This window comes from Larus michahellis, chromosome 3 (assembly GCF_964199755.1).
Source record: "Larus michahellis chromosome 3, bLarMic1.1, whole genome shotgun sequence".
In the NCBI taxonomy this organism is placed as follows: domain Eukaryota; kingdom Metazoa; phylum Chordata; class Aves; order Charadriiformes; family Laridae; genus Larus; species Larus michahellis.
In genome coordinates this window covers 46661130-46686131 of record NC_133898.1, presented here as the reverse complement: position 1 = coordinate 46686131, position 25002 = coordinate 46661130, and the positions used below count along the sequence as shown (strand labels likewise).

The 25002-nt window shown below is 37.0% G+C and overlaps 1 protein-coding gene across 1 annotated transcript in view; it reads left to right on the top strand.

Moving 5' to 3' along the window:
- Positions 1-4540: 4540 nt before the first annotated feature.
- Positions 4541-25002, top strand: part of WDR64 (WD repeat domain 64) — a 73707-nt gene continuing 53245 nt past the window's right edge. The window contains exons 1-6 of the mRNA XM_074579360.1: positions 4541-4691; positions 5401-5531; positions 15021-15123; positions 15632-15735; positions 17727-17756; positions 23382-23489. Coding sequence (XP_074435461.1) covers positions 4541-4691; positions 5401-5531; positions 15021-15123; positions 15632-15735; positions 17727-17756; positions 23382-23489 — 627 coding nt within the window. The remainder of the gene's footprint in view (positions 4692-5400; positions 5532-15020; positions 15124-15631; positions 15736-17726; positions 17757-23381; positions 23490-25002) is intronic.

The following is a 25002-nucleotide window of genomic DNA, read 5'->3' as shown; positions in this document are numbered from 1 at the left end:
AAAAAGGAGTCTCCATCTTCTTTGTAGCCACCCGTTAAATACTGGAACATGGTGATAAGGTCTCCCCTAAGCCTTCTTTTCTCAAGGCTTCTTTTTTCAACAAACCCAGTTCTCTCAGCCTTTCCTCATATGGCATGCTTCCCAGTCCTTTGATCATCGTTGTGGCCCTTCTCTGGACCCCCTCCTGCCCACATCTTTTTTGTATAGGGTAGACCAAAACTGAATCAACAGGAGACACTGCTTAACAAGGATTCGGCTGGAAGCAATATATCAAATACATCGTAACTCTGACCAAGATGCCGTATCTGACCAGCCACTGAGTATCTTGACACACAAAGGAAACATTTTCCTGGAGAATTCCTGATAAAACTAGCAAAAATGCACCCTCAAGCTATTCCTCCCTTTTCCAGGAATCAGTGCTGTATTTCTCTGTCAAAGTCTCTTCCTTATTCTAATTAAAAGATGTAGTCATTGCTGTTAAGCAGGAGTACTCAGAAACATCTGTGTTCTTCCTAGTGGAAATGATAGAACTTCAAGCAGTTGCATTGCTCATCTTAGAAAGTTAGCTAGTGTATCTTGAAACACCACTTTTCCTGAAGAACTAGCTATTTCAGGCAGACACACATGCATTATTTTTAGTAACTTTATTTGATGCCAAATTATTGTCTTCCCTATATGTTTCAAAACTGTTGTTAAGCTGATTTTCCCAAGTTTGTGTGAAGATTATAGTCTTTATCTGTTTCTTTTGAAGAAGTGATTTTGGTGTTCTTGAAACATGCCTGATTCATGTCAATCCTTTACATAGCCACAAAAAAAATATAAAACGTCATTTCTCCTTTCCTTTCAACTACAGAATCTCTGCAGAGCAGAGATTCCATGCACAGCAAATTAAGAAAGCCTTGACCAGTGAACTTGTCGTCAGCCTTGGGTGAAGTAAGAGAAATGCTGATCTGGAGATCAATAGCTAAAGAACAATACAAAGAAATTGATCACATGACCTAGTGAAAAGTGAGTTGAACAAATAGACTGAAATTCATTATTTGACCAGAGTACCAATTTGCTTATTATGGTGTAGCAAGGCAACATGGCATCATTATTCTTTAAAGATATTGAAAAGCTGAAAAATGTGAAAAAGAATCACAAGTATTATTTTGAGGCCTAAAGGGAAATGTTGCAGTAGGACGCAGAGAGTTTAATCTGCTTTAATTAACCAGAGAAAAAAATTCAGGTTCAAATGTCCCTAGTACCAACTATTACTCTAAATCAGTGAAGACATTCCAACAACTGCTGAATGGAAGCTGAAGTCACACAAACTCAAGTAGGAAGCTTAAATTTTAACAATGTGAGCAATTAACCTTTGGAACAAACATGATATGTTCTTCATCGCTTCGTGTCTGCAGATTAAAACCGGATACCTTTCCACAAGTTAATGCATTAGAACAAAGTTGTTTTGCTCATTATTGTGATAAATGGCTGATATTTAATTATCTGTAACATAGAGGAGGTGAAAGTAGAAGATCTCAGGTCTCTTCTGGATTTAAACTCATGATGCCTCTGTTAAATTTGGGAGCAAAAACACTAATTAGGGCCAAAGGGGATATTTTGGCCTGCCTTTTCTCACCGGATTTTCTTATCCAAAATTTAATCATCTGCTTAATAAAGCAGTAACGTCTGCACTGGTATAAAAACAAAAATAATCTAGGATTATGTAAGTTACAGTTACCTTGGTGAAGGGAATAAAAAGAAAGACAAGGACTTCTCTTGTGATTTCTTCATGAGCTCCATTTTTTTTTTTTTGGATGGCAGAAGATACCAGCTCTACTCATTATCACTGATATGCTTCTCTGAAGTACTTTAGAATTTTCTTGATCACAGAAATATGTGATTGTGTTAATAATGTGAATTAATTACTTCACTAACTGGAAGATTGGTGAACAAATGTAAATGCATGTTTGCTTAGGCACACCTAATGCCATGAACGGTTTTGTTCACCTTCAATTACAGTTCAGGTATATTTTTTATGCCAATAATATTAATGTAAATATGCAGCAGACATGGGACAAGTGTGATAAAAGGAAAGATGCCAGAATTTAATGTCAGCATAGTCTAGTGATACAAAAGGAATCACAGATTTCGCACACATAAAATGTGGACATTAACTTATAAGGATTAGTAATACTTTAATTCAGGGTTTGCATGTTGTTCCTGTTTTACAGGCAGATTTTAGCAACCTGATAAGGTTACCAAGAAAGAAGAAATGGTAGAGCCAAGACAAGAATGCAGTTCTTCTGACTTCACAGTAGAACACACTGCCTCACCTGGCAGTGAAAAATGGTAAGCCTTTACAATTTGCAAAATTCTATCAAGCATAAGGAGTCAAGATTCAGTAAAGGGTCGTAGGAACTGAAAGTTGATCATCTGAGGTGTATTGTAGAATCCAGAATGCTGAGCAAGATAACTATCTTCCATATGCAGAGAAACTGTGATCATAACATGATCTGAAGTAATTAACATATTAATTATCTATATCTATAGCCTTTTTTTTTAAAGTGTGACTGTTTAGTCAATGTAAGACCACTAATGATCACAGGTGCAAATCACAAAACTCCTTTTTCAAGCACCTTCTTTTTCAGCAAAAGGCTTTCTTCTTAAAATTCACTGCATTGAAGCTTTCTCTGAAGACAGATTTTTACAACATTCCTTTCCAAAGAACGAATGAAGCTTGATTCTTTAGAATATTCCCACAAGAACTGGTATTTGCCTTTCTTCAGTAGTCACTGTGTTACTCATTCAGGAGACAGTTTTGAATTTAATTCTCTTTCAGCTAGAAGAAAAATAAATCACTTTTCCAGCACTCCAGTAGGATAACCTAGGGTTCCAGTATTCAGTAAAGAATTTTAGGTGTGATGGGATAGAAAGACAACACAGATATAGCACAGGGACTGGTGCTCTTGCAGGGCAAAATTTCTGTCTGATCTCAAGACACTGGATAGCAGATCAAACAATTTTCATTAGTCAGTGAGTGCTCTGAGCCGCCACTTTCAAAAGAAAGTGTAGCTGCAGTTTTGCTTTCTGAATAGCCCCATCCTGCTTTTGTTTAATTATGCCCTGAGAACAAAAACCAGAAAAGTCCTTGGGGCACCTTGGTATAGGAGTATTCTGACTTTAATATCATGACTGAATTTAGGTGCAAGTTAAATGCAGACCCTTTTCAAAACAGCAACCATTTAGTACACGTAGCTGAGCTTTGGCCAGGCACATATTAAGAGGCAACACTTAATCGCTGGGCTCATTAGTTGTATGTTAGAAGAAAGAAAGAAACAGTAACTTGACTGGAAGTTAAGTAGAACAAGTAAGGGGCGTTTGAATGGCTGTAAGACCTTAGGGGAGAGACAATTAGACAGCTGAAAATAACTAAAACTCCACCACTCCATCATTGGATTTCTTGCAATCTCAGTCATAATGATTTATGCAATTTTAAAAAAAATGTTTCTGCAGGGTAATTAGGTTTCTAGGTTAGAAGTTCTAGTTCACTGAGTAGGGATTTTGAATACGGTAAAGCAGACAAAGCATATATTCAAGAAATTGAGATTTACTAAGGAAGCAAACATTCAATCTTACTCCCAAGAAGTAACTGTCAAAAGGCGCTTTTCTAGTTCTTTTCAGATTGAATTGTATGTCTTTGGCCTTTTTGTACTACGTGAATAATGATTCATAACTTAACATCCCTGGCAAAGTGCTCTTATTGCTACCGTAAAACCAGGCATCCCTGCCTAGACTGAGATCCCTGGCCAAGCCTTGCAGCAGTAGCACACAAGAGAATATCATCAGGCTAGTCTTAGTTCTCCTGCCACAGAGCAAATGTGAATGGAGAACTGGCCCTGTCATTCTTCACCAAATGATGTATGGATCCAAGGGAATCTGAAATTGCAGGTGTTCCTAACTGTGTTAGTTAGTGTGCAGCCTTTGGCAGAAAACGAAAATAATTCAAAGGGTAAGAAGACGACATGAAACTTAGAGGTAACTGATACAATCTTCCTTCCTCCTCTCTCAGGACAAAAGTCTGAAAGATGTGATAAACTTGGAATAGCTAGTCTCAAAGGTATATTTTTACTGGAGAACGTGATCTCATATTGCTAAAGCAATGCCAGCTGTAGCAGAATTGAACGCTGATGAAATTCTTGTCTGGCTCTGGAAGTGAGAAAGTTCATGCCTGTTCAACCACCAATTGCATGAGTTATCATGGAATAATCTCACATGCCAGGCTATTTGTGATCCTGGTTAATGACCTAGGGCCACTCAGTGAGTAGTATTCTGTGGGGTAGTGGGGGGTTGTGACATCAAAAGTTCACTAGTATGTTTGCCAGCTTGATATGCTAAGCCAGTCACCTCTTTTTTATTATGTAATGCTTAGTATACCTGTCATCCAGTTGCATATCAGATGAACTCATGTGGAGTTTAAGATTTAAGGGGCAAAACAAAGCTTGGACCAGGCTGTACGAAGAGCTCTCTGTCTTACCTTGTCCTCTTTTAATAAAGGATGTCTGAAAAGAAGGATTGTGATAAGGAGAGTTGCTCTGCTCTTGAAGTGCCAGATTTCAAGAATGCTTTGAAGCAGTTCCAGAAACTAGTTGAAAAAACAGTAACCCAGAAGACAAAGAAGAGATTAGGCTTGTATATTGAAGATGAGGGTAAGAGATACTCTTTCTGATGGAAAAGTGTAATTTTCATATGGAGAGAAGGTGTCCGTAGAGACTAGACTATACGAAAGACTTCAAATTATATGTTCAAACTCTGACTTGATTTTTACAGGAAATAGGCAAATTGTGCTATGAGGGTTGTTTTCTCCTCCTGGTCAAACTTCTGGTCAAATTTTAACACTATGATGATTGCTCACAAAATATAATTGGTGGAGTTGCCACATATACAAGTTAGCACGATGCAATGTTTCTAGTGATCTGTAAAAGCACGAACCCAATGAATTACGTAAATCCAGTTGCTTAATTGTAAATAACTAGGTGAAGTTTTGCTTTTTTCAATGCAAGTGGCTATTGTTGCATGAAACAATAAACTTTATCCCAGGACACCATTCAGGTTAATATCATCAAACCAGAATTGTGATATGAGAGTAAGGGAAGAAAGAAGAGGTGAGAATTTTTCACCTATTCTTTTATTCTTTTATCTATCTGTTTCCTGTCATGTATTGCAAATCAGGTGGTTTTGAAAAAACTGAACATTAAGACTGAACTTTTTTTTTACCTTCCCCCCCTCTCCCCCCCCAAACTGCTTTAGTGAATACAGTTTGAGGAGCTGGAACTTGCATGCTATTGATATTGAAAGAGGGGGGATAACTTTACCGTGGCAGTTTTTAACTCTGTGGATATTGTTCCTCCCATACAGATGAGATAGACTATGATAAGTTCTATACAACTACACAGAAAATTTTTGGTCCAGAAATCAAGGATCATAACATTAAGGCCTTTTTCAGAAAGATTAGCAACAACCTTGATGCAAGGGCAGAATGGTGTGAGGTAAGGATTTCTAAAATTTTATTAAACGTCTACAATGAATTGGAATCTTAAAAGCTAACAGTATTAAGTTGTTGATTATGTGTTGTTCGTGAGTCTGTTGCTCATGAGCTCCATGGCATAATGGGGCACTCTCATGTTGTTATTTTTCCTGGCTACCATTCTTTTCCTAAAAAAAAAAATAAAATTTGGAAAACAGATATGCTTTTGAAACTAGAAAATTAGATAAAATGTATTGTGTCGGTTGATCTAGACAAAAGCTAAATTCAAGAACTGGCTTAGAGTACCTCACTTGTTGCTATGTTATCCTATTGAAGAAGTGACGTTTAATTTTAACAAGTCGAAGTAAACAATTTAGAAACTTGCACGTGTCCATTTGTTCATTAAATGAAGGTTTCCAGAGACGACATTTGAAGATGGGAATCTAAAATTTGTCTTTGAAATTTCTCTTGTGAAATTTGAGTGGTGATATCCATTCCAGTATGTGTCTTGAGAGATGAAGGAGATTGTATTATTGTAAAATTTAGCTCTTTCCAGCTTGTGTTATTCTGTGCCCTATGCTATTATAATTTTAGTTTAAGAAAGAAAAATCCTATGCTCCTAGTGCCAAAACCTGGAATGTGAAGCTTAAGCATCAGAAGATCAGTATTCAGTCTAAGTGGAAGTTGTAAATATGAAAATAATCACCAGAGGCATCCCTGACTTATTTCACTAGTGTAAAGACTAGTTCTTTGAGGCCATCATAGCAATGAAAGATTAAGTATGATAGTTCTTTGCTGCCTTTCCCCACTTTTTCACGTGGGTAAGCAGGTGGGTATTTTGCAAATGACAGTGTTGTCTCTACAAGTGTTCTGCTAAGAGATTCCTTGTACTGGACTTTCTGCTGACTATCTCTGGCTAATTTCAGACTTCTAAATATATCATGCAAAACAGCTTTACACACGGGAGAAACCATGCTGCTAATTCTAGCAGATTCTTACGAGCAAGAACACTTTGCTCATACTCTACTATTTACAAAATCAGTCCAGTACTTTCAGCATGCAGGACTATTTTTTATTCCAAATATATATGATTTTTCTTATTCCACTCTTTCAAACTCTGAGAAGTATCTGTTCTTATTAAGGCATGCCATTGGAGGTCTGATAAGAAGATTAATTAGAATGAATTAAATAAAGTCTGTCTAGTTATTTGTAAGTGAACTACTTTTCTATTTGTATCTATTTATTACATCAGCTGAACTTGCGAATCAAAATACTTATTAAACATTTATTATGCTCCACTTGTTTACGTGAGTTGAGGAAGTTGGCCCCTGTTCTCTCTGAACCAAGATCCTTGAGCCTATTATGTAGATGCACATGGATACATGTTAAAGAATGATGTGACTAAATAAAAACATTTTTCCTGCTTGTTTTGTGAAAGAACACTGAGCTGTCTACCAGAACTGCTTATTCTTAAGCAAAATTTGATATACTAGACTCCTGACAAGGCAGCAGGATCTGGAGCACGGAGCCTGAGTATGTCCAGGTCTTCTCCTGAACCGCTCCACTGATATGCATTGGCCTTAGGCTTCTTGACAAAATACAAAATTTCTTATGACTACAGTATGCAATTTGTGCTCTGAGGAGAAGTCTATCTTCAGCTAAACCATCAGCAATCCTTCCTTTCTTCTTTTTCCTCTCTTTTCTCTCTTTCTTCTGCTTCTTCTCCTTCCTTTTCTTCCCCTTTTCACAGAGATAAATCTGCCCTGTACTTTATAAATGTGAGGCATTACAAGTACGGCAGCATTTTAGTAGAGAGCTTTTAACCAAAGAATTCTGTATATGTTATTTGAGTCTGTAGATAGGTCAGGTCTATGAAATCCATTTTTCTGTCTCCAGTGGTGGTAAACAGCAAATCTTTGTAAAAAGTGTGTAAGAATGAGGTAACTATGAAATAATCGACCTGATTTACCCCTCTTAGCTTCTGGCTGCATATAGCTTAAGGTTTTTTCCATGCCAGAGTTGCAAGTGCATGCTGGTTTTAGTAACCCTTGATGGACTTTTAATATTTCTGTTTGTAAATTACTTCTGAACCCATCTAAAAAGATAACCTCATAGCATTCACGGTTTTACACATTTTGTGAAAACGTGTTGCCTTTTTTTTTGCATGTGTTATGAGAAATATGGTACACTTGCTCTAGAAAAGTCTTTTATTAAGGTATTTCCCACGGATAGTGTTTCAAGCACCTGTTCTATAAAAATGACTGATTTTTACATTGTTAGATCTCTTCCGTATCAAGACTATCCATGATCATACATTACTACAAGATTTTGTTTGTTTTCTACCTGAAGACAGAATTGTATGGATGGGACATAACTTACAGCACACAGTAACTTTCTTGTGACAGCATAGGTGGCATTGGATATATGACAAGTCCTTGCTGGACTTATTGCCATAAAACAAGGTACTACCAAGGCACATGAACTATAAATTCATTAGCATATTTCCCCTTTATTTTACACTAGAACATCGCGTTATTATTTGAACCTTGAGGATACCCAACAACTGTTCCTTGCATGTTATCAACAATTGCTATCAAGTAATTTCCTAATACCACCCTAAAACCAGTGTGTTCAGTCCTTTCAATTTAATAAGCTTCTATATGGGAACATTTCTGGTTAATACCTTTCTTAACATTGTTTTTATTTGCAATGTCACATTACTCACAAACTTTACTTATGTCAGGCGTTAAAGATTTTCTTCAAGAAGGGACTGGGGGAAATCTGTGAAACAGTAGAGTACATCAAACATCATATAACTGCCTACTAGTGAATTTGACTATAAGTCCTCTTTATCAGGTAGAAATTTAGGCCACATCCAATTCCTCTGATATTAAATTCACCTTGTGAGAGGCAAATTTGAAATCTTTTATCTATGAATGTCTCCTACTTGCATGTCACCCTTCTTCACTACTTCCTTTTTCAACACAGAATCATGGAATCATTTAGGTTGGAAAGGACTTTAAGGTCATTGAGTCCAACCATAAACCTAACACTGCCAAGTCCACCACTAAATCATGTCCCTAGGCCCCACATCTACACATCTTTTAAATACCTCCAGGGATGATGACTCAACCACTTCCCTGGGCAGCCTCTTCCAGTGCTTGACAACCCTTTTGGTGAAGAAATTTTTCCTAATATCCAATCTAAACCTCCCCTGGTGCAACTTGAGGAGATTTTCCTCTTGTCCTATCAGTTGTTACTTGGGAGAAGAGATTGACCCCTTTGCTACAACCTCCTTTCACGTAGTTGTAGAAAGCGATAAGGTCTCCCCTCAGCCTCCTTTTCTCCAGAATAAACAACCCCAGCTCCCTCAGCCGCTCCTCATAAGACTTGTGCTCTAGACCCTTCACCAGCTTTGTTGCGCTTCTTTGGACTTGCTCCAGCACCTCAATGGCCTTTTTTCTAGGGAGGGGCCCAAAACTGAATACAGTACTCGAGGTTCAACCTCACCAAGTGCCAAGTGCAGGGGGATGATCACTTCCCTAGTCCTGCTGGCCACACTATTTCTGATACAACATGAGAGGATACTTAAAGTCCTAGCTTTGCTCAGGACTTCTTTGAAGCTCTCTAAATACTAGGGGGGAAAAAGACTTTTCTGGATTTGCTGGTATATAATATACAAGCAAAGTTCTTGAAATGGCCAGCTGCCGTCAGACATACTGAAGTACTGCATCAGTCAAATTCTCATACTATTCAAGATTCTCTACTCCATTTCAAACTTCTTGCTGTTTTTTGCATGGGATTGGAGTGAATGAAAAGGAAGCAGCTGTTCAATAGACACAATTGAAATACCTTAGTCAAAATGCTTATGCATCCATCCCAAAAAATAGTTTTTAGACTGAAGAAAAACAGAGAAAGTTTTTTTTTTTTCATTTTCTTTCTGTTTTCATTTGTCAGACTCTGAATTTGCTTTCATTTTAAGGATTTTTTACTTAAAACATCTGCATGTGAAGCTTTCCGGAACATACAGCTTTTTTATTTAAAGCATCTTTGCAATTGCAAAGACTTTTATCAAATTTCTCTCTGAAATTTCTTATTCTGGACAAGTTTCAAACAAATGGAGTGGGTGGATTAGTATGACCAGTAAAAGAACCCAACCCCAATATCAAAATGCAAAGACAACCATTATCCTGCCACACATTGTCAGGCGTTTCATTGCACCACCTTAAGGAGCTTAATATTCAGCATTAAGCATTTGTCACTAAGCTGAACAGAGAACTGTTGAGAGCAACAGGGAGTCCTAGAAACTTTCTGCTGCCCAAAACATCCCACCTATCAGTTAAATGTTTTCCTGCAGTTCATGGCAGTTAAATATACAGGGCAATCTTTGTGTGCGGATCTGATTCCACTCAAGAAAGCACTGTGTTATATTGAAATCCTAGGCTGACTAATGACAGCCTTTTAAAATGCCCTGTGCATAAACTTTCCTGGAAAAAGAGGAGCTTGGTAATCAATGAATCTTAGCATCTCACAGCATGCATTTCATGTAGAAGATGGATATCAAGTGAAATAGAAATGTTTATTGTTTCTCTGTTCAAAAGAATCCTGATTAAAGTGTTAGTGTGGGGAGGGGAGTTGTATTCTCTCTTGTGGGAAAAAATATTTAACATACAGTAACAGGAAATTCATCCATGATGGAAGTGGTAATTTAGTCATGAAATAGACAAAGATCAGACTATTTGAATTAGCTTCAGTCTGACACTGATTTCTTTACCTTGACATGGCCTTATTCAGCACAGTTTGAAATATAATACTGCATTGAAAAGCTGGAGTGAGTTTTTCACTTTTTTGGTTTTTTTTTCTGTTTAGTGGGAAATCTGATGGTGGTATGTATTTCAAGCTATCTGTACATTATAGAACATGTTATAAATCTAAGCTCTTTTCAGAACAAAAGGATAAGATTTGTTTTACAGGTAGGCTGAGTATAGACAGATGAAAATTGAAGTAAAAAAACTGCTGAATCCTGTAACATTTAGCTTACACTGAAACAGAATAATCATTGCATTTATCATCTGGTTGTTGTCTAAGCCCAATTTACATAAACTGTAACTTCAGCAACAGCTTTTGATCTATTGTAATTGTGGTAACGTATTATTTGTAATGATTGGACCAAAACAGATATTTCCAAGCTTATTTGAATGGGTTGTAATAAAATAAAATGGGATTGGTTTGTATCCTACATATTATGTGGTGGTGGTCTTTTTTAATTTTGTTTCTCTGACAAACTCTACTATTTCAAATTGGTACAGGTAATCCTGGAGAGTTACTAATGTCAGGAATGAAGGCAGTGTTCTTTGTTCTTCTCACTATGCCACAGGCTTATAACAGCGCTACAGCTGTAAAGTCTCCATCTCTTTTTCACCTCTTGACATTCAAAGATGTACACATTTACTTACTGGTGAGGATCATAGACCTTTTTTTTTCCTTCCAAATCTGTAGCTCTTCCTCTTAATTATTTTTATATTTAAGCTGACTCTATTTCACACTTGATCAGCCTAAGTCCCACTTGCTTTTCTCAACCTCCTTAGCCTTTTCATTCCTTTTAAGTGAAACTTCTTTTTTTCCAGGGAAAAAAAAAAAACCCAAACCAAACAAATCTACTCCTTTACATGCTTGAAAACTCTATTGAAATGGTAATTGGCCTTTTAAGATTGGAAAGTATTCTGGGTATTCTAGTTGAGACCAGCTGTTATTTGAGAGAGATGCTGAAAGAGACAGATGTGCCTCTGTCCTGGTTTGACACACCAGCCTCCCATACTTGATACATTCATTCTTATAATGTTCATTAACCTACTAGTTATATTAGACAAATCACGTTTATAAACTGCAACTTAGACATATCATTAATTAGCCCCCGTGAACAATGCAAGTAGCCTCGATCTTAGTTCAGTTTCCTTTTTATCACTTAATTTTTCAAATGTATCATTGATAACTATTGCTTTCTTTAATATCCTAAATAGCCATCATTGTTTCTGCTCTCTGTGCTCTAGTTTTCTAATGATTTTTTTCTAAAAGGACTGTATTTCATCCCTGTTCTTCTGAGTTCCCCTGCTGGTTTTGGCACTGCTAAGCATGCCGTCAGTCTTGAAAGTCAAGGAAGAGGCATGCACATCATTTTGTTCCTTTGATACTTCTCTTTTATTATCTCTGACTCTCTCTCCTCCCACCCCCCTTTCCCAGAACTCTATCCCTGACCCTTTGTTCCTCTCTACCTACTCTCACAGATCTAATTTTTTCAAATTTACCTGTCCATATCTGGCCCCTCTTTAACTTGACAAAATCTCCCAAATATATTTCCATGACCTAAAATGTCATGGCCTTGTGTGAGTGTTCCTGCTTCTTTATATCTTCCTGATATTTCTCTTTTTCAAGTACCTCCATGTTCAAGGTTTTCCTAAGTCTCTGGCAGTCTCCACAACAGTATAACCATACTCAAAGGACACTTTTTCATTAGAAAAAAATCACTAAAGTAATTTTAAATTTTCTCTTTAGTTATATTAGGATTTACCCTTAGTCATTTACTGGCTCCAAAATTTAAAAGACCTATCCTGGACAGTCTAGCAGCTGTCGTTTATCAATGAATTGGGAAACTGACCGCTGCATCTCTTTCCCAAATGTAGTTGGCACTTTGAAAGCTCTCGTTTTTTAGTGACTAAGATCTGAAAGATGTGTAAATTGCATTTTACTTCATCTTTTATGCTCTTTCTTAACCACTGGTAGACATTAGGGTGTGGGGCTTGTTCAGATTCCCGGTCTCCATGTTAGAGTCAGCAACAGCCATAAGTGCAGCCGTAAGGGATTTCTAAAATGCCCTTTCTTTGGGCAGTGTTCTGCTTGCTGGGCAGAAACAAAAGATCAGATGTGGCATCACCTCATTTCTACAGGAAGTATGACAGGACACACCTTGGTAACTCACTGAGAACTTCCACCTCTGTTGGCTTTAGGGCATCTACTGGAGTAGCCCTACCACTGCATCTGGCATTCTGTCAGGACTCAGGATCGACCTGATACCAGGTCGGTCTATCATTAAAGAAAAAGTCCTCCCATCAAAATCTTAGTTCCCAGAAAGGTGAAGGGCTTGTTCTCCACTGCCTGGAAAATGGGAACATACACTTCAGAAAGCAAAATGTCAGTCCTGTCTTCAATTAATGTGAGAGAAAGCATCCAGGTAAGTACAGAACAACTAGCCTCACCTTGATTCTTGGTGAAGCAATTAATTCTGGAAACCATTTCCAACCACACACAGGACAAGAAAGTGAACAGGAGTAGTCAGCATGGATTTACAAAGGGGCAATCATAGCAATCATGTTTAACCAACCTGATAGGATTCTACAATGAGGTGACTAGCTTGGTGGGTAAGGAGAGAGCAGTGAATGTTGTTTATCTCAACTTTAGTAAGGTTTCTGACATTGTCTCCCATAACATACTTGTAGATGTGGTGACAAAGTAAGGGTTAAATAAGTGGGCAATGAGGTGGAAAGAATACTGGCTGAACCTCTAAGTGATACAGAACCCAGCTGGAGGCAAGTCACTAGTGGTGCGTGCTGGGGTCAATATTGGAGCCAATACTGTTTAACATCTTCATTAATGACCTGGACAGTGGGAGAGAGTGCACTCAGCAAATTTGCAAATACAAAACTGGGAGGAATGACTGATAAACCAGAGGGTTGTGCTGCTGCCATTCAGAGGGACCTCAACAGGCTAGAGAAATGGGCTGACAGGCAATGGGCACTATTCTGTGATGTGAACTGAAACACATGAAATTCCATTTGAACACATATGTGAACATGAGTGTGACCAAACACTGGAACAAGTTGCCCAAGAGTTTGTGGAGTCTCCATCCTTAGAGATATTCAAAACCCAACTGGACACAGTCCTGGGCAACTTGGTGTAGCTGACCCTGCTTGGACAGGGGGATTGGACTAAATGATCCCAAGAGGTCCTTTTCAACCTCATGACCTTGTGATTCTGTGATTCTGTTAACACTGTCTTTATACATATTATAGGTGCAAACCTGCTACAAGAATATTAACTGATGATAGTGGAAAGGATACATCCTTGATTTTGGGGGGAAATGCTCCATTATAATGTTCTTGACACGGCAGTTCTTTCAGAACCCTTTTATTTAATACTAAAAAATTGGGGGATTTAGATGTAACTTAAAACAGTGAGAACCAATTGTGAAAATGCTGTAACAAGGAAGAGAGTCCATCTGTACGAATTACTAGTATTACCATTTTTTGATTCATGCTGGATATTACGAAGATCATGTTATTATGACTTTGCAGAAGGAGCACACACCTGGAATTTAGGATACTAAATCTTGCATCCTGTTTGGATACAGGATGGAAAGACAAGGTGATATTATAAGAAACTAGAAAGAGGAATGTAACAAGCTGTAATAGACACATGATGTCTTGACTGATGATGTATGACAGATAATTGTATGTATGGTAAGGAGGGAGTTGTGAAGTGAAAGATGAAGAGTAACATTGTGTAAGAATTTATTTTTTTTTTGAATGATGTACATCTGAATCTCTCAAAGAAGAAAAATGAGAGTTCTGTTGTATAACATGAAAAATGTTGAACTAGAAAAAAGTGCAAAGTTTTGCCTTGCATCCAAAGGGGCATTGCTTTTAGTACTCAGGAACAAAAATGAGTATTTATAATGTCCATAATATGAGGCAGGAGATTAAAAAATATCTGTACAGCTGAATGGGGCTGAACTCATTTCCTGAGGAAATTACTAACCTACTCTTAGACACAGAGCTTGAGGTTTAGAGAGCATTTCAGCTGAAGTATTGTCACACCCTGGAACAAAAATGAGCTACTCACCTGAATATCCTGTGTGGGGATCTCCATCATGATCAGTACGTGGAACATTGCCAGGCTTAGGGAGATGGCTGAAAAAGAATTTTAAAAAATGGACTTTATATTCCATTTTTTCAGGCAAATGGAAATCTACATATCTTTATGGAAAAGCTGCTCTTCTGTGTAGGTTAAACCACCATGCTAATTTGAATCTCTCCATTTAAAAGCACAGAGAAGTCTGTTTTGTCTGCCTTTTACTGTTTTTTCTTCTAGCTGAGGTCTAGTTGAGGAAGCACAACTAGGTAAAACTGGAAAAAGGAAATTGAAGATTATTATTTACAAACAATCATTACGAGGCAAAGCTGTACTAACAGCTTTATCAATTAGAGGGGTTTTATTCCCAGAAGCCCTGTGTATGCTGGCTTCTTTCCAAACAATGAAGAAAGATTGTGCCTGAGTAGCAGATCTCAGCAATCTAAAGTCATATTGACAGATAATGGTTAAAGCAAGTAACACTAGGAAACTTACTCAAAGAATATTAAATGATAAAAATGTCAGATAAATATTCGACGTAATAACATATATTCCAGAAGTAGTTTTGTTATAAATTGCTTGTTTTTTTCTGTTTTGGTTTGTTTAGATTTTTGGCTATTTCATAGGAGAAAGTGATGCTGTATCTTCCCAGCTGAAAGAAGAAAACATGGTTTTCCTTGTATCTGAAAAACAGCAGATTACTCATGCAGGTGACATACTTCATCTTGTATCCAAAACTAATTTTTTTTAATGCCGTGTGTTGCACACTTTATTTAAAAAGTACAGTAATAGTAATATAATCTCAGGTCTGTGATTATTATTCAAGCTTCTTGTGTTCCAAAATACATGATTTTTTACTAAACTCATTGTGTCTGAACACTCCATTGCTGCCTTGCCCAGTTCTCTATTTTCCTAAATTATTTTGAGATTATGAATTTTTCTGACTCAGACTACTTATTTATGCAATTATACTTTGCCTTTCAGTATTTTTTAAATAATGTAGAAAGAACTAGCACATCCATAATGCATTAATGCTATTTAAAAATGCAACATGTCTATTTAAATCAAGTATAGGATAATCTATGATATAATGCATTGCAGCCTTGAAGTTAGTACTCATATGCATTTCAGGAAGAGAAATAGTTATTGCTATTACAGTTCTATTTGTTTAGATTTTCTGTGTCTGTAAAATGAAGAGTAATATTTTGTCATTGACAGTTGTCAAGAGACAAGATGTGATTAAGAGTATAGTGAAGGTGCCCCATCTGGATTTCACAGTAACATCCTCTCAGAAAGGAGTGCTAACTATTTTTAACAACCAGGTAATTCTGTTTTTATTATTTCATTAGACAGTACTTATGGGAACTAAGTGAACTAGCATGCAAACTTACCCATAAAAAAAAGCTAGATATCTTTTTTTTATTAAAGTTAACTTTTTCTTTATTTTTATGTACGGTAGGAAATATACATTGTTATTTTCAATTGTAAACCTACTGAAGAGTCCAAAGAAGCTGATAAAAAGTAGAGATGGCTAATAAAAGACATTCTTAACAGAAGTTAGTTTAATAGAAAATAATCTGCATTTCTTTTTAGAAGTATCCCTTAATACAAAATATGCTGTTGGAATTAACTTTTGCATATAGAGTGAAAACCAGAGAATTAACTATTTTCTACAGCTACTGAGGGTATCTTGAATGGACAGAAACACCAGTTTTTTGCAAAGAAGTTATTCAATACAGCAACATCTAGAAGCTTGAAAGTCTTGAATTTTCTGACAGTGTGCATGACACTGCTTCACAGTAACTCTCCTCATCAGCAAACTGTAAGGAGATCTGTACCATTTTAAATAGAAGTTCAGGCTCAAGACGGTATTAAAGTACAATTTGTAAATGAGTCTCCCAGGTGGTTATATTACTATTTAGAGATATGTACTTCTAGATGCTATGAGGTACATCACATATCTATGTTTATTGGCACTTTACAGTTGTACAATTTTAATGCAAGCAGTTTATTAAAAATTGTTTCAGACAATGCAGTAAAGCTTTAAAACAGTACTGATGCTTTCTAGGGGTTTCAGCTAACTGGTGCATAATGCTTATGACAGGAGCGTGTAAAGCAAGAAAGGTCTCCTGTGGATGATTATGGAATGATGTGGATGATGTGGAATAAAGTAATACTGCAGTTTGGGGAAATACTGAAATAATTTATTTGAAAGCCTAGTTCTCTGTCCTCCAGAGCATTATCCCTCTTATGTTCCTACAAAAAATAATTTCACAAAGTATAATGCTAAAAATAGCTCTCTTCCCCACCCCCACCTCCCCATGCTCTTTTTAAGTTTAATTGCTGCCTCCTCATAGACTGGACTGATGTCACTCTGACATCAATGGCTGCAGCGTAAATGATTTTACACACAGCTGATTAATGCAGTGAATTGAAGACCTCAAATCCCACTTACAAAACTGTATCTTCTGAAAGTGACCAAGGCATTATGACAGCAGTCCTTTACTCATGGTATGAACTCTGATCTGAGTTGATCTGAGCAAATTACTTTTGACTTCATTAGAATTGCTCCGATGCATCATGATGCAAGCAAGAGAAAACTCTAGTTGTTTATCATTGCAGTCATTTGAGTCCTGTTGCTACATTATGACTTCACATCACAAAGGCAAATATAGAGTTGCCATGTTTTGCATCATTCTTATCTCAAAGACCAAGGATTTAAAAAGACCTGGCCTTAAAATCTCAGCTAGTGAGTTGTTTTGTCTAGATTGGTTTTGCAGCATATTGGTAAGGGAATATGAAGATGCTTGCCCTGAAGATGTTGATTGGTGGGACTTGTGCTCTGGGTGGAGGGGCCAAAATATGAGTTCTTGAGCAATGTATTGACAAATAGACAGTATCTGTATGCCACATCCCACCTCTTACAGGAGTTGGAGTTGTTCTAGCTGTGAAGAACTATTAGAAGCACAATTCCATCAGAACAGATGATCCGTACTCCACTGGAAAAAATGGGCATTTTTTTTACCTATTTTGCTCACTCCAACATCTCAGTGTAAAAAAAAAAAACAAAAAACAACCCAACAAACAAGCAATTAAATACCTGTGAGAGAAAGAGAGGGTTTAAGTTCCTCACTATATACAGGGGAACAGACAGTAGATGTGCTAAAGATCTTTCTCAGAAGATCTTAACCACAAACTCTTTCCGTTGGCTATCATTGTTCTGTTCTGTCTGTGATACACGAGAGCTGACTGGGTCCAGACTTTTAATTTAATTGCTAACTTGTTATTGTGACACGTATTTTTGTTTTTTCAGATGAAAGTTATGGCAACGACCAGTGTTGAAGTAAGTTAATTTTCCTCCTTCTATTATATCATTTGAATTAAAAATCAGGAGGTACTAAAGTGAAATAATTAGAAATCAAGCATTATTCTAATGCTATTTCCAACCTGGAGACTTCTGCATAATATAGCAGAGGGTGCTATAGGTTAAACAGGTTCAATTTATTCCTTTCAATTATAGAAACAATTAGGTAACTTGATTTCTTTCCTCTGATAAAAAGAAACCTCACATAAATGTTGCTTTTTCTACCAAATTATCTTTTACCCATAACATTTCGAGAATTTTTTCTTCTAAGATCTAACACTTCAATTGTCACTATAAAATTGAAATAAGAAAAATTATAAGATCACTAGTGAAAACTAGTTCTACATCTTGCTAGGTAGATTGGTTGGCTACACAGTATATACTTTAAAAGCTCATTTTTACCCTGGGACTTTATGTAATGACCTCCCTTCTGATGACCTGCAACAAGAGAACTGTCACCGGTCTTAACAATGTGACATGAACCCTTGCTCTAAAAGTCCATGGAGGTATCTTCTGCCAGAGGGCGGTGCATTTTATTGATTATCTCTTACATATTGTAGATGTTCTAAAAGCGATAGAAATACTCCAGAACACAGGTCCTACTACTCCAACTCAGAGAACATCTCTGGGCCTGGGTTGCATTTAATTTGTTGCAAGGACTAATCCAAACTGTAGAATCAATGCAGAGAGGTAAACCATGAGAAACGTTTTTGGGACATATCAACTTTTGGAAACTTTGACTAGAATCAGCTTAGAGCTTCTCCTACAGCTGTATTACAGGACTGAATTTTAGTAGTTTGTTCCTGCTTTGATTGTAGGAACAAATTCCCCAGTCAAAATATGAAAAGGTAGGATCAGAACAATGTTTGGTGCTTGTCCCCCGAGACGCCAAGGGGAAGAAGCTGGAGGGTCAGCCTGATGCTGCAGTGGGCAGTATGCAGCAGCAGAGTCCTCTTCCTCTCTGAGCGCTAAAGCACTAATCTTTGAATTAAAATTAGAATATACTTAGAATCCTCAGTAGATGTGGAGGTCTTTTGGCTGTGTCAGTAGGACGATACTTGGCAGCCATGGCAGAATCAGGCACTGTTGAAGGACATCTCTGCCATAAAAAATGTGAAAGAAGCATATGTTTTAACATAAAGGTATCTCTCAGTATTACGGTGCAATACCATAATTGTTAGGATTGTGATTCCAAACAGATACCATGTCAAAACTTGTAGTTTAGCATCCGCAAATAACACTGTTTAGTATCTGTGAGCACCCACTCTGTTCAGCTCTGCACCAGATCTGTGTGGCCTAGCCTGATCTGCTGCCTTTGTTGTCATGTGCCACTCTCCCATCCTTTCCCAGCTGAGATGGTTCCACTTTTTCAGCATTCCCTAGGAAAGGGAAGGTTATAAATAGTTTGGATTCCTCTCCCTTGGGGTGGAGGATCATTGCTGCTGAGGATCAGTTGGGATCATTACTGCTGAACATGGCAGTCTCTACTACAGGGTAGTAAAGTCTTTTAGAGGAAATCTTTGGCTTCCCAGGGACACTGGGGAGCTGACAGATTGTGAAAGGAAAAGAGAAACCCATGCATACAACTGTATGAAATCCTTCTGGCTCTACGTCTGAAAGATTTAATGGTATTTGATGATGTCATGTAACTTTGTTGCTATATTCACTTTTGTGGTATCACAATTGTGAAATTTTCAGGTGGTGTAGTTAAAAACAACCCTTTTCTGCTTCCTGCTCTGCCTTGTCTTAGAGAATATGTGAGCTTATTTAACACTCTTATTTAAGCGTTTAATTGTTAAGGACAATCCTGTCCTTAGACAATTTACTTTCTACTCATCCTTCCTCTAACTACTGCACTGAAAATAGAATGAAAATAGCTATTGCTGAGCTTGAGGTTGAACTTTTTGATGGTTGTTAAAAGGCTTTCATGTTTGCAGAACATATTTTAAGCTATTTTATTCTTAAAATGGAAATTATATATCCTTATCCCAAACCACAATGAAATAAAATTTTGGATTGTTTTGAGAGAATAAATTCCATGTTCTAGGCAGTTGAAATGTATGATGCTACAAATTTATAAACTTGGGGATTGTTTGAGAGCTATAAGTCTAGAATTGGTTGGGTTTTTTATTTTAAAATATGCTTATTAAAACTGAAGCTTTGCATTTTAATAGCTTTTATCTAAACACTTAGTAAAAATCAAAGGTCAATGTCTTAAGTGAGTGTAAATCATCACCCACCATTTTCTTATTAAAGATGTGGTGAACTATACTAGTTGAAGACCTCAGCACCAAATGGTTATAAAGTACAACTATGAAAAATACTTCATTATTAATTTCTGAATAGCTAAAGAGAGAAAGCTGCCTTTGCCTTGCAGGGCTTACATTTCTTTTTTTCAGATCTACAGAAATAACAGTCCATTCTTTCCTCACTGCAATTATTATGCCATTTTCACCTGTTTTAACATCATCATCAGTACTAGCACTAGCTAATCAATCAAGCTATATATTTGTAGGCATCTTTGTGCAAATCAAGTAAGGTACTGAATTCAGAGATAAGTTAGCAGACTCCAAACATACCATCCATTGATAAACAATGGCGTGTGTAGAGGGTGGCTAACAAATTGCAGAATAATCCTTAGGGTCCTCTACCCTCTACCAGCCAGTGTTCTCATTCTTAAGGTGTTTCAGAACAGAGACTTATTCAACCAGAGCAACAGAGGCCTGGGCCCTGAAGACATTAAGACAGAAAGGCTGTGAAACACAGTAGTTCTAGGAATAAAATCCAGTGGATTGCAGCCATCAGGACTTTCCCAGCATCATAATGGCATAAATAGAACATGAACTATGAGTACAGAATATTCAGGGATGTTATGGAGAACATGTCACTTCAAGAAAACCCGGTTTCATTTCTTTATGAGATTATGGGACTGAGTGAAAAGTATAGAGGCATAAATATAACACACTTAAAACTCTGTATAGTATTCAATCATACAACTTTTCTGTTTTAAAATATGACCACTGAAAAAAACCACTAGAGTGCCTGTTAAATGGATTACGAATTTTCCAACTGACAGATCCCAAAAATAGTAGCATGGAATCATCATTGAATGATGATGTGAATACCGGTAGTGAACAAGTCACTTCTCTTTAAGAATGGAAATGAAATTACTTTTAAATATAGCATAGAAAAGCATAAACAGACCCAGTGGATGAGCCAGACAAGCTGAAACAGAAAATGTACTGACAATGAAGGAGTGAAGATAGAGCCCTTGAGTGACAGGATGGAACAAGGAAATAATGAAAAGGTTGATCTGGTGCAGCTGCCTGGCTCATCTGTCAAGTACGGCAGTGCTAAAGGAAATTCTTACAGCCTTTGCTCTCAAGCTGGAACTAGGCAGCATGTTTTGCTTATAGTCTCTGGCAGACTTCTGCCAGACTTCTGCCTTCTATCAGCCACTTCTCAGCGTATCAAATTAATCTATTAATTTCTGCATTACTCTCTTCAGGACTTTCATACTAGTAGTTTCTGAGTAGTCTCAAGAAACAGTAGGAGCCTGTTTTGGTCAAGAACTTTAATTCTGGATCTTAAGGATGGAGCACCATGCTCTGCTGTTTACACAGCCTGTTTATTCCACAGGCTGAGGTCCTTGAACAAGACCTGCCTGGAAGGCAGTGCTGGCTAACTTGAATAATCTCTCTGTTTCTGTTAGGCTCTAAACTTCTCAGTGGACATTCTCTGGAGCATGCTATGCAGGAAGACAAACTCAGTTATTATAGTGATCGCTCCAGGCCTTTATATCCACTGATATTTGGTGTAATTTAAGTAATTTTACTGGAATTATTAAAGACACATTTAGTGCAGTTTGTCTTAAAATGAGAATCTTTCGGTTATATACATGAAAACACTTCTATCGCTGCCTGTTCCAGGAAGTGTCAATTTCTCCATGCTGGATCTTTCCCTGACTGGCAATTTCTAATAAACTGGTGCAATAAACACACTTTTTCCTACTTTTGCTCTTATATTATCAAGTATGACTGTGCTTATAAATAATGCAAAAGAAAAGAAGAGGATAAATCTGGAGTATATTCTACCAATCCTTGCTTTCTGCTGGCAAATACAAGTGTGTCATGTGTTGAAACCTTTTTTTCAGATACTTTTCTAGACTGACAGTCAGTAATTAGAAATATTTATCTCCTATAGAGAGGAAAATCTTACAAGAGAAATTCTGTCTTGGTTGAAGCCTTTGGCCAACATTTACCTCCTGTTGGAATGTTCATTGTTTTTCTACCTGTGTCTTTTTCCTTTCATTCAAAGTACATTGCAGTTCAGATGCTGTAAGGAAAATGTGGAGGTGTACATCATATGGTTTTATTTGTATGTATATTAGACATAAGTTGGTGTATGTAGCCTTTGTGTAGAACTTGTAAAAATAACTTCATATGAACACACATTCTTATTTACTCTTCAAACCAGAATAGTTTTAATGCTTCTTAGGTTGTAGTTTCTGTAAGTTTTTCTCTCCTTTCTAGTGAAATATTATCTTAATGATAATCATGTCTCTAAGCCAGTGAATGCTACAATACAATGACTGGGATGCTTCATTATAAAAGAATGATCAAGCTCAATTTTACTGTTTAATTTTAAATGTTTACTTAAACAAGCCTTTCCCTCGATGAATTAGAGCATAGAGCTGTTCCTATTTGGAGTAAAAGCAGTCAGAGCAGAAGGCACGTGTTATTCCTACATCTGTTTCCCTTTCACTGCTAATTCTTTAGGGGAGTAATAGTTCTCAGCCCTATAAGAGAAGGATCTTCCCTGAGAACTTACTGAAATGGAAATGAAATGGAGCATATTCCATTTCAATCCCACTGTCATTTAGGAAGGTCCACTACATTTTGGGGAAAAAAATCAAACAGCTATTAATGTTTCAACAACAAAAAAAAACCCCAAACAAATTCTGGCCAGTGTAGTACTGAATTTGAGTCCCTAATCTTACATTTTGCAAGAGAACTTATTTTACATTGACCTGTATAACTGCAGGTATACTTGAAAGATGGCTTAATATGCGCAGATGTACTGTAAATCTTGTGAAATATTTGATGTACCTATTGGGAGAATTAAAATTATTTAAAACAAGTTACTTTCAGAAACATTCATTTCAGTAGGGTTTGTGCTATTATAGCTAAAATTTTTACTGCCTTTAACTTTCTTTTGTTTTGAACTCAACTGTATTCAAGAAAAATTTTGATCTGCTTTACCATGGATGTTGTAGCTTAAATTTCCTCTGCTCAGAGTGCTTTTTTCAGAGTGTCATCACAGTTCAGCTAACAATATAGATGTAATGTGTCATGTCATGTGCAACATCTGTGCATCTGAGGTGAGTCACTGATAACAGGGGTTGAGCCTGGTGCCTCTGTAACTTCATGTATGAACTATTCCTGGAGTTAAAACTCTCAGTTCCATTAGCTCGGGCTGGATCTATGAACCGCTAGTGCAGAGGATGTGGAATTCATGTGTTTTAAAATACATACTTAAATAACAAAGAAGGTTATAAATTTACAGAGAAAATCCTTCTTTAGCTACCCTTTTAATTTTCATCAGGATACTGGTTGGATCACTGGATGTGATTTCCTACCTCATCTGAAATGTGTCGTGGCTGTAACTGAAAGGACAGTCATCGTCTGGGACTATAAATCAAAAGGGAGTCAGGTATTATGCTAGATCAGGCAAATATTAAAGAGGAAGCCTGAAAAAGATTAGCCTTTGTTTTCAGTATGCTTTCACATTCCTTTTGTCTAACAGGATGAAGGCATTAACTTTTTTCTTTATAGGAACTCAGTGAAACAGTGGAATTAGTGGAACTAATGAAGAAATACCCTTTCCACACCAAATGGGATTATTAGAGTGTCTTAAAAACTTGGAAGAAAGAGGAAAATTCTGTACTACGTTGCAAACAAACCCCCAAAGAATTTATTTTCTGTGTATATCTAATGCATATATGTGCACATGTATATCTAATGTGTGTGCATGTGCATATGTATATCTCGGAATCTGTTAAGAATCCAGGGACAGGTTTTCCAAGGAATTTAACATAGGCTCCTTTGAGTTAACTTCTTGATTTAATGAAAATAGTTCTTCGTAACCTGCATTTTGTTCAAGACTTTCCAAGAACAAAAGCATCGTTATGTTGACAGCGTATGTCCAGGCTGTTAAAGTTTTCTTGAATGTCTATTACAAAATACAATTTTTGTAAGGATTTCTGATCTATACTTTATCTTTTTCCTCCTCTTTCTGGGACTTTTCTCAGTGATTCTGAGTTGGCTGAGAAGATGAGAGGAAGCAAAGAAAATACTTTTACGATAAGATCAAGTCTTGGGTTTTGGGGTTTTTTTTGTTCTCAGTATTAAAAGGCCGCTCCCCAAGCTCAGACAGGTCAATGGAAGTCTTACTGTCAATCCAATTGGACTCCTGGGAAGGAAGACTGAAAAACTTATTCCCCAGTCATTATTCTCATCAGTGAGAGTTAAAAGTGTCCTGTGGCTGAACAGGAGCAGTTCTCTTTTGAGACCATAGAAATAACATATAGACAGTTCTATATCTGTGTTATTTCTCTTTAATGTTTCTGTGCCACATAAACAACATTGATGCAGTTAATTCCTATGGCATGTGAACAGTTGCCAGTTTAGGTTGGCAAGGATGCTTTAATCAAATAACAGATGGAGTCAGGCAGTAGAACCAATAGACAGTATAATGCAGATGACCCAAAATCCCATTCCCAGGCCTTCCAGTCTAGCAAAATACCACAGTGGCTTGCAGCTGCATTCATTCCCACCATCTCAACTCCTGAAAATTCATACACCTGCCCATATAAGTACACTTGGCACTCCCAGGCTGTATTAATAATTAGGACTGTGATATAATTTCTCTCTGCATGTTATGGTTGCATTTTGTGGTTTGAATAGTTCTTTAATTTGGATATTTCCCATTTTCTTCTAGACAACATCTTATTTTTGAACAGGAAACTGTATAAAGTCTTAGCAAATATACCATCCCACTTAGCGTGGTGAAATCATCCCTAAAATTTGCAATTAATATTTCCTCACTGAAATGGAAAAGGCTACCTATGAAATAAAGCCTCACTGAAATTCTTAAAGTTTGCATTTAACTTCACTTGGTAATGATCTTCCATGAGTTTCTAATACCAGGAAACAGCTATCATGGG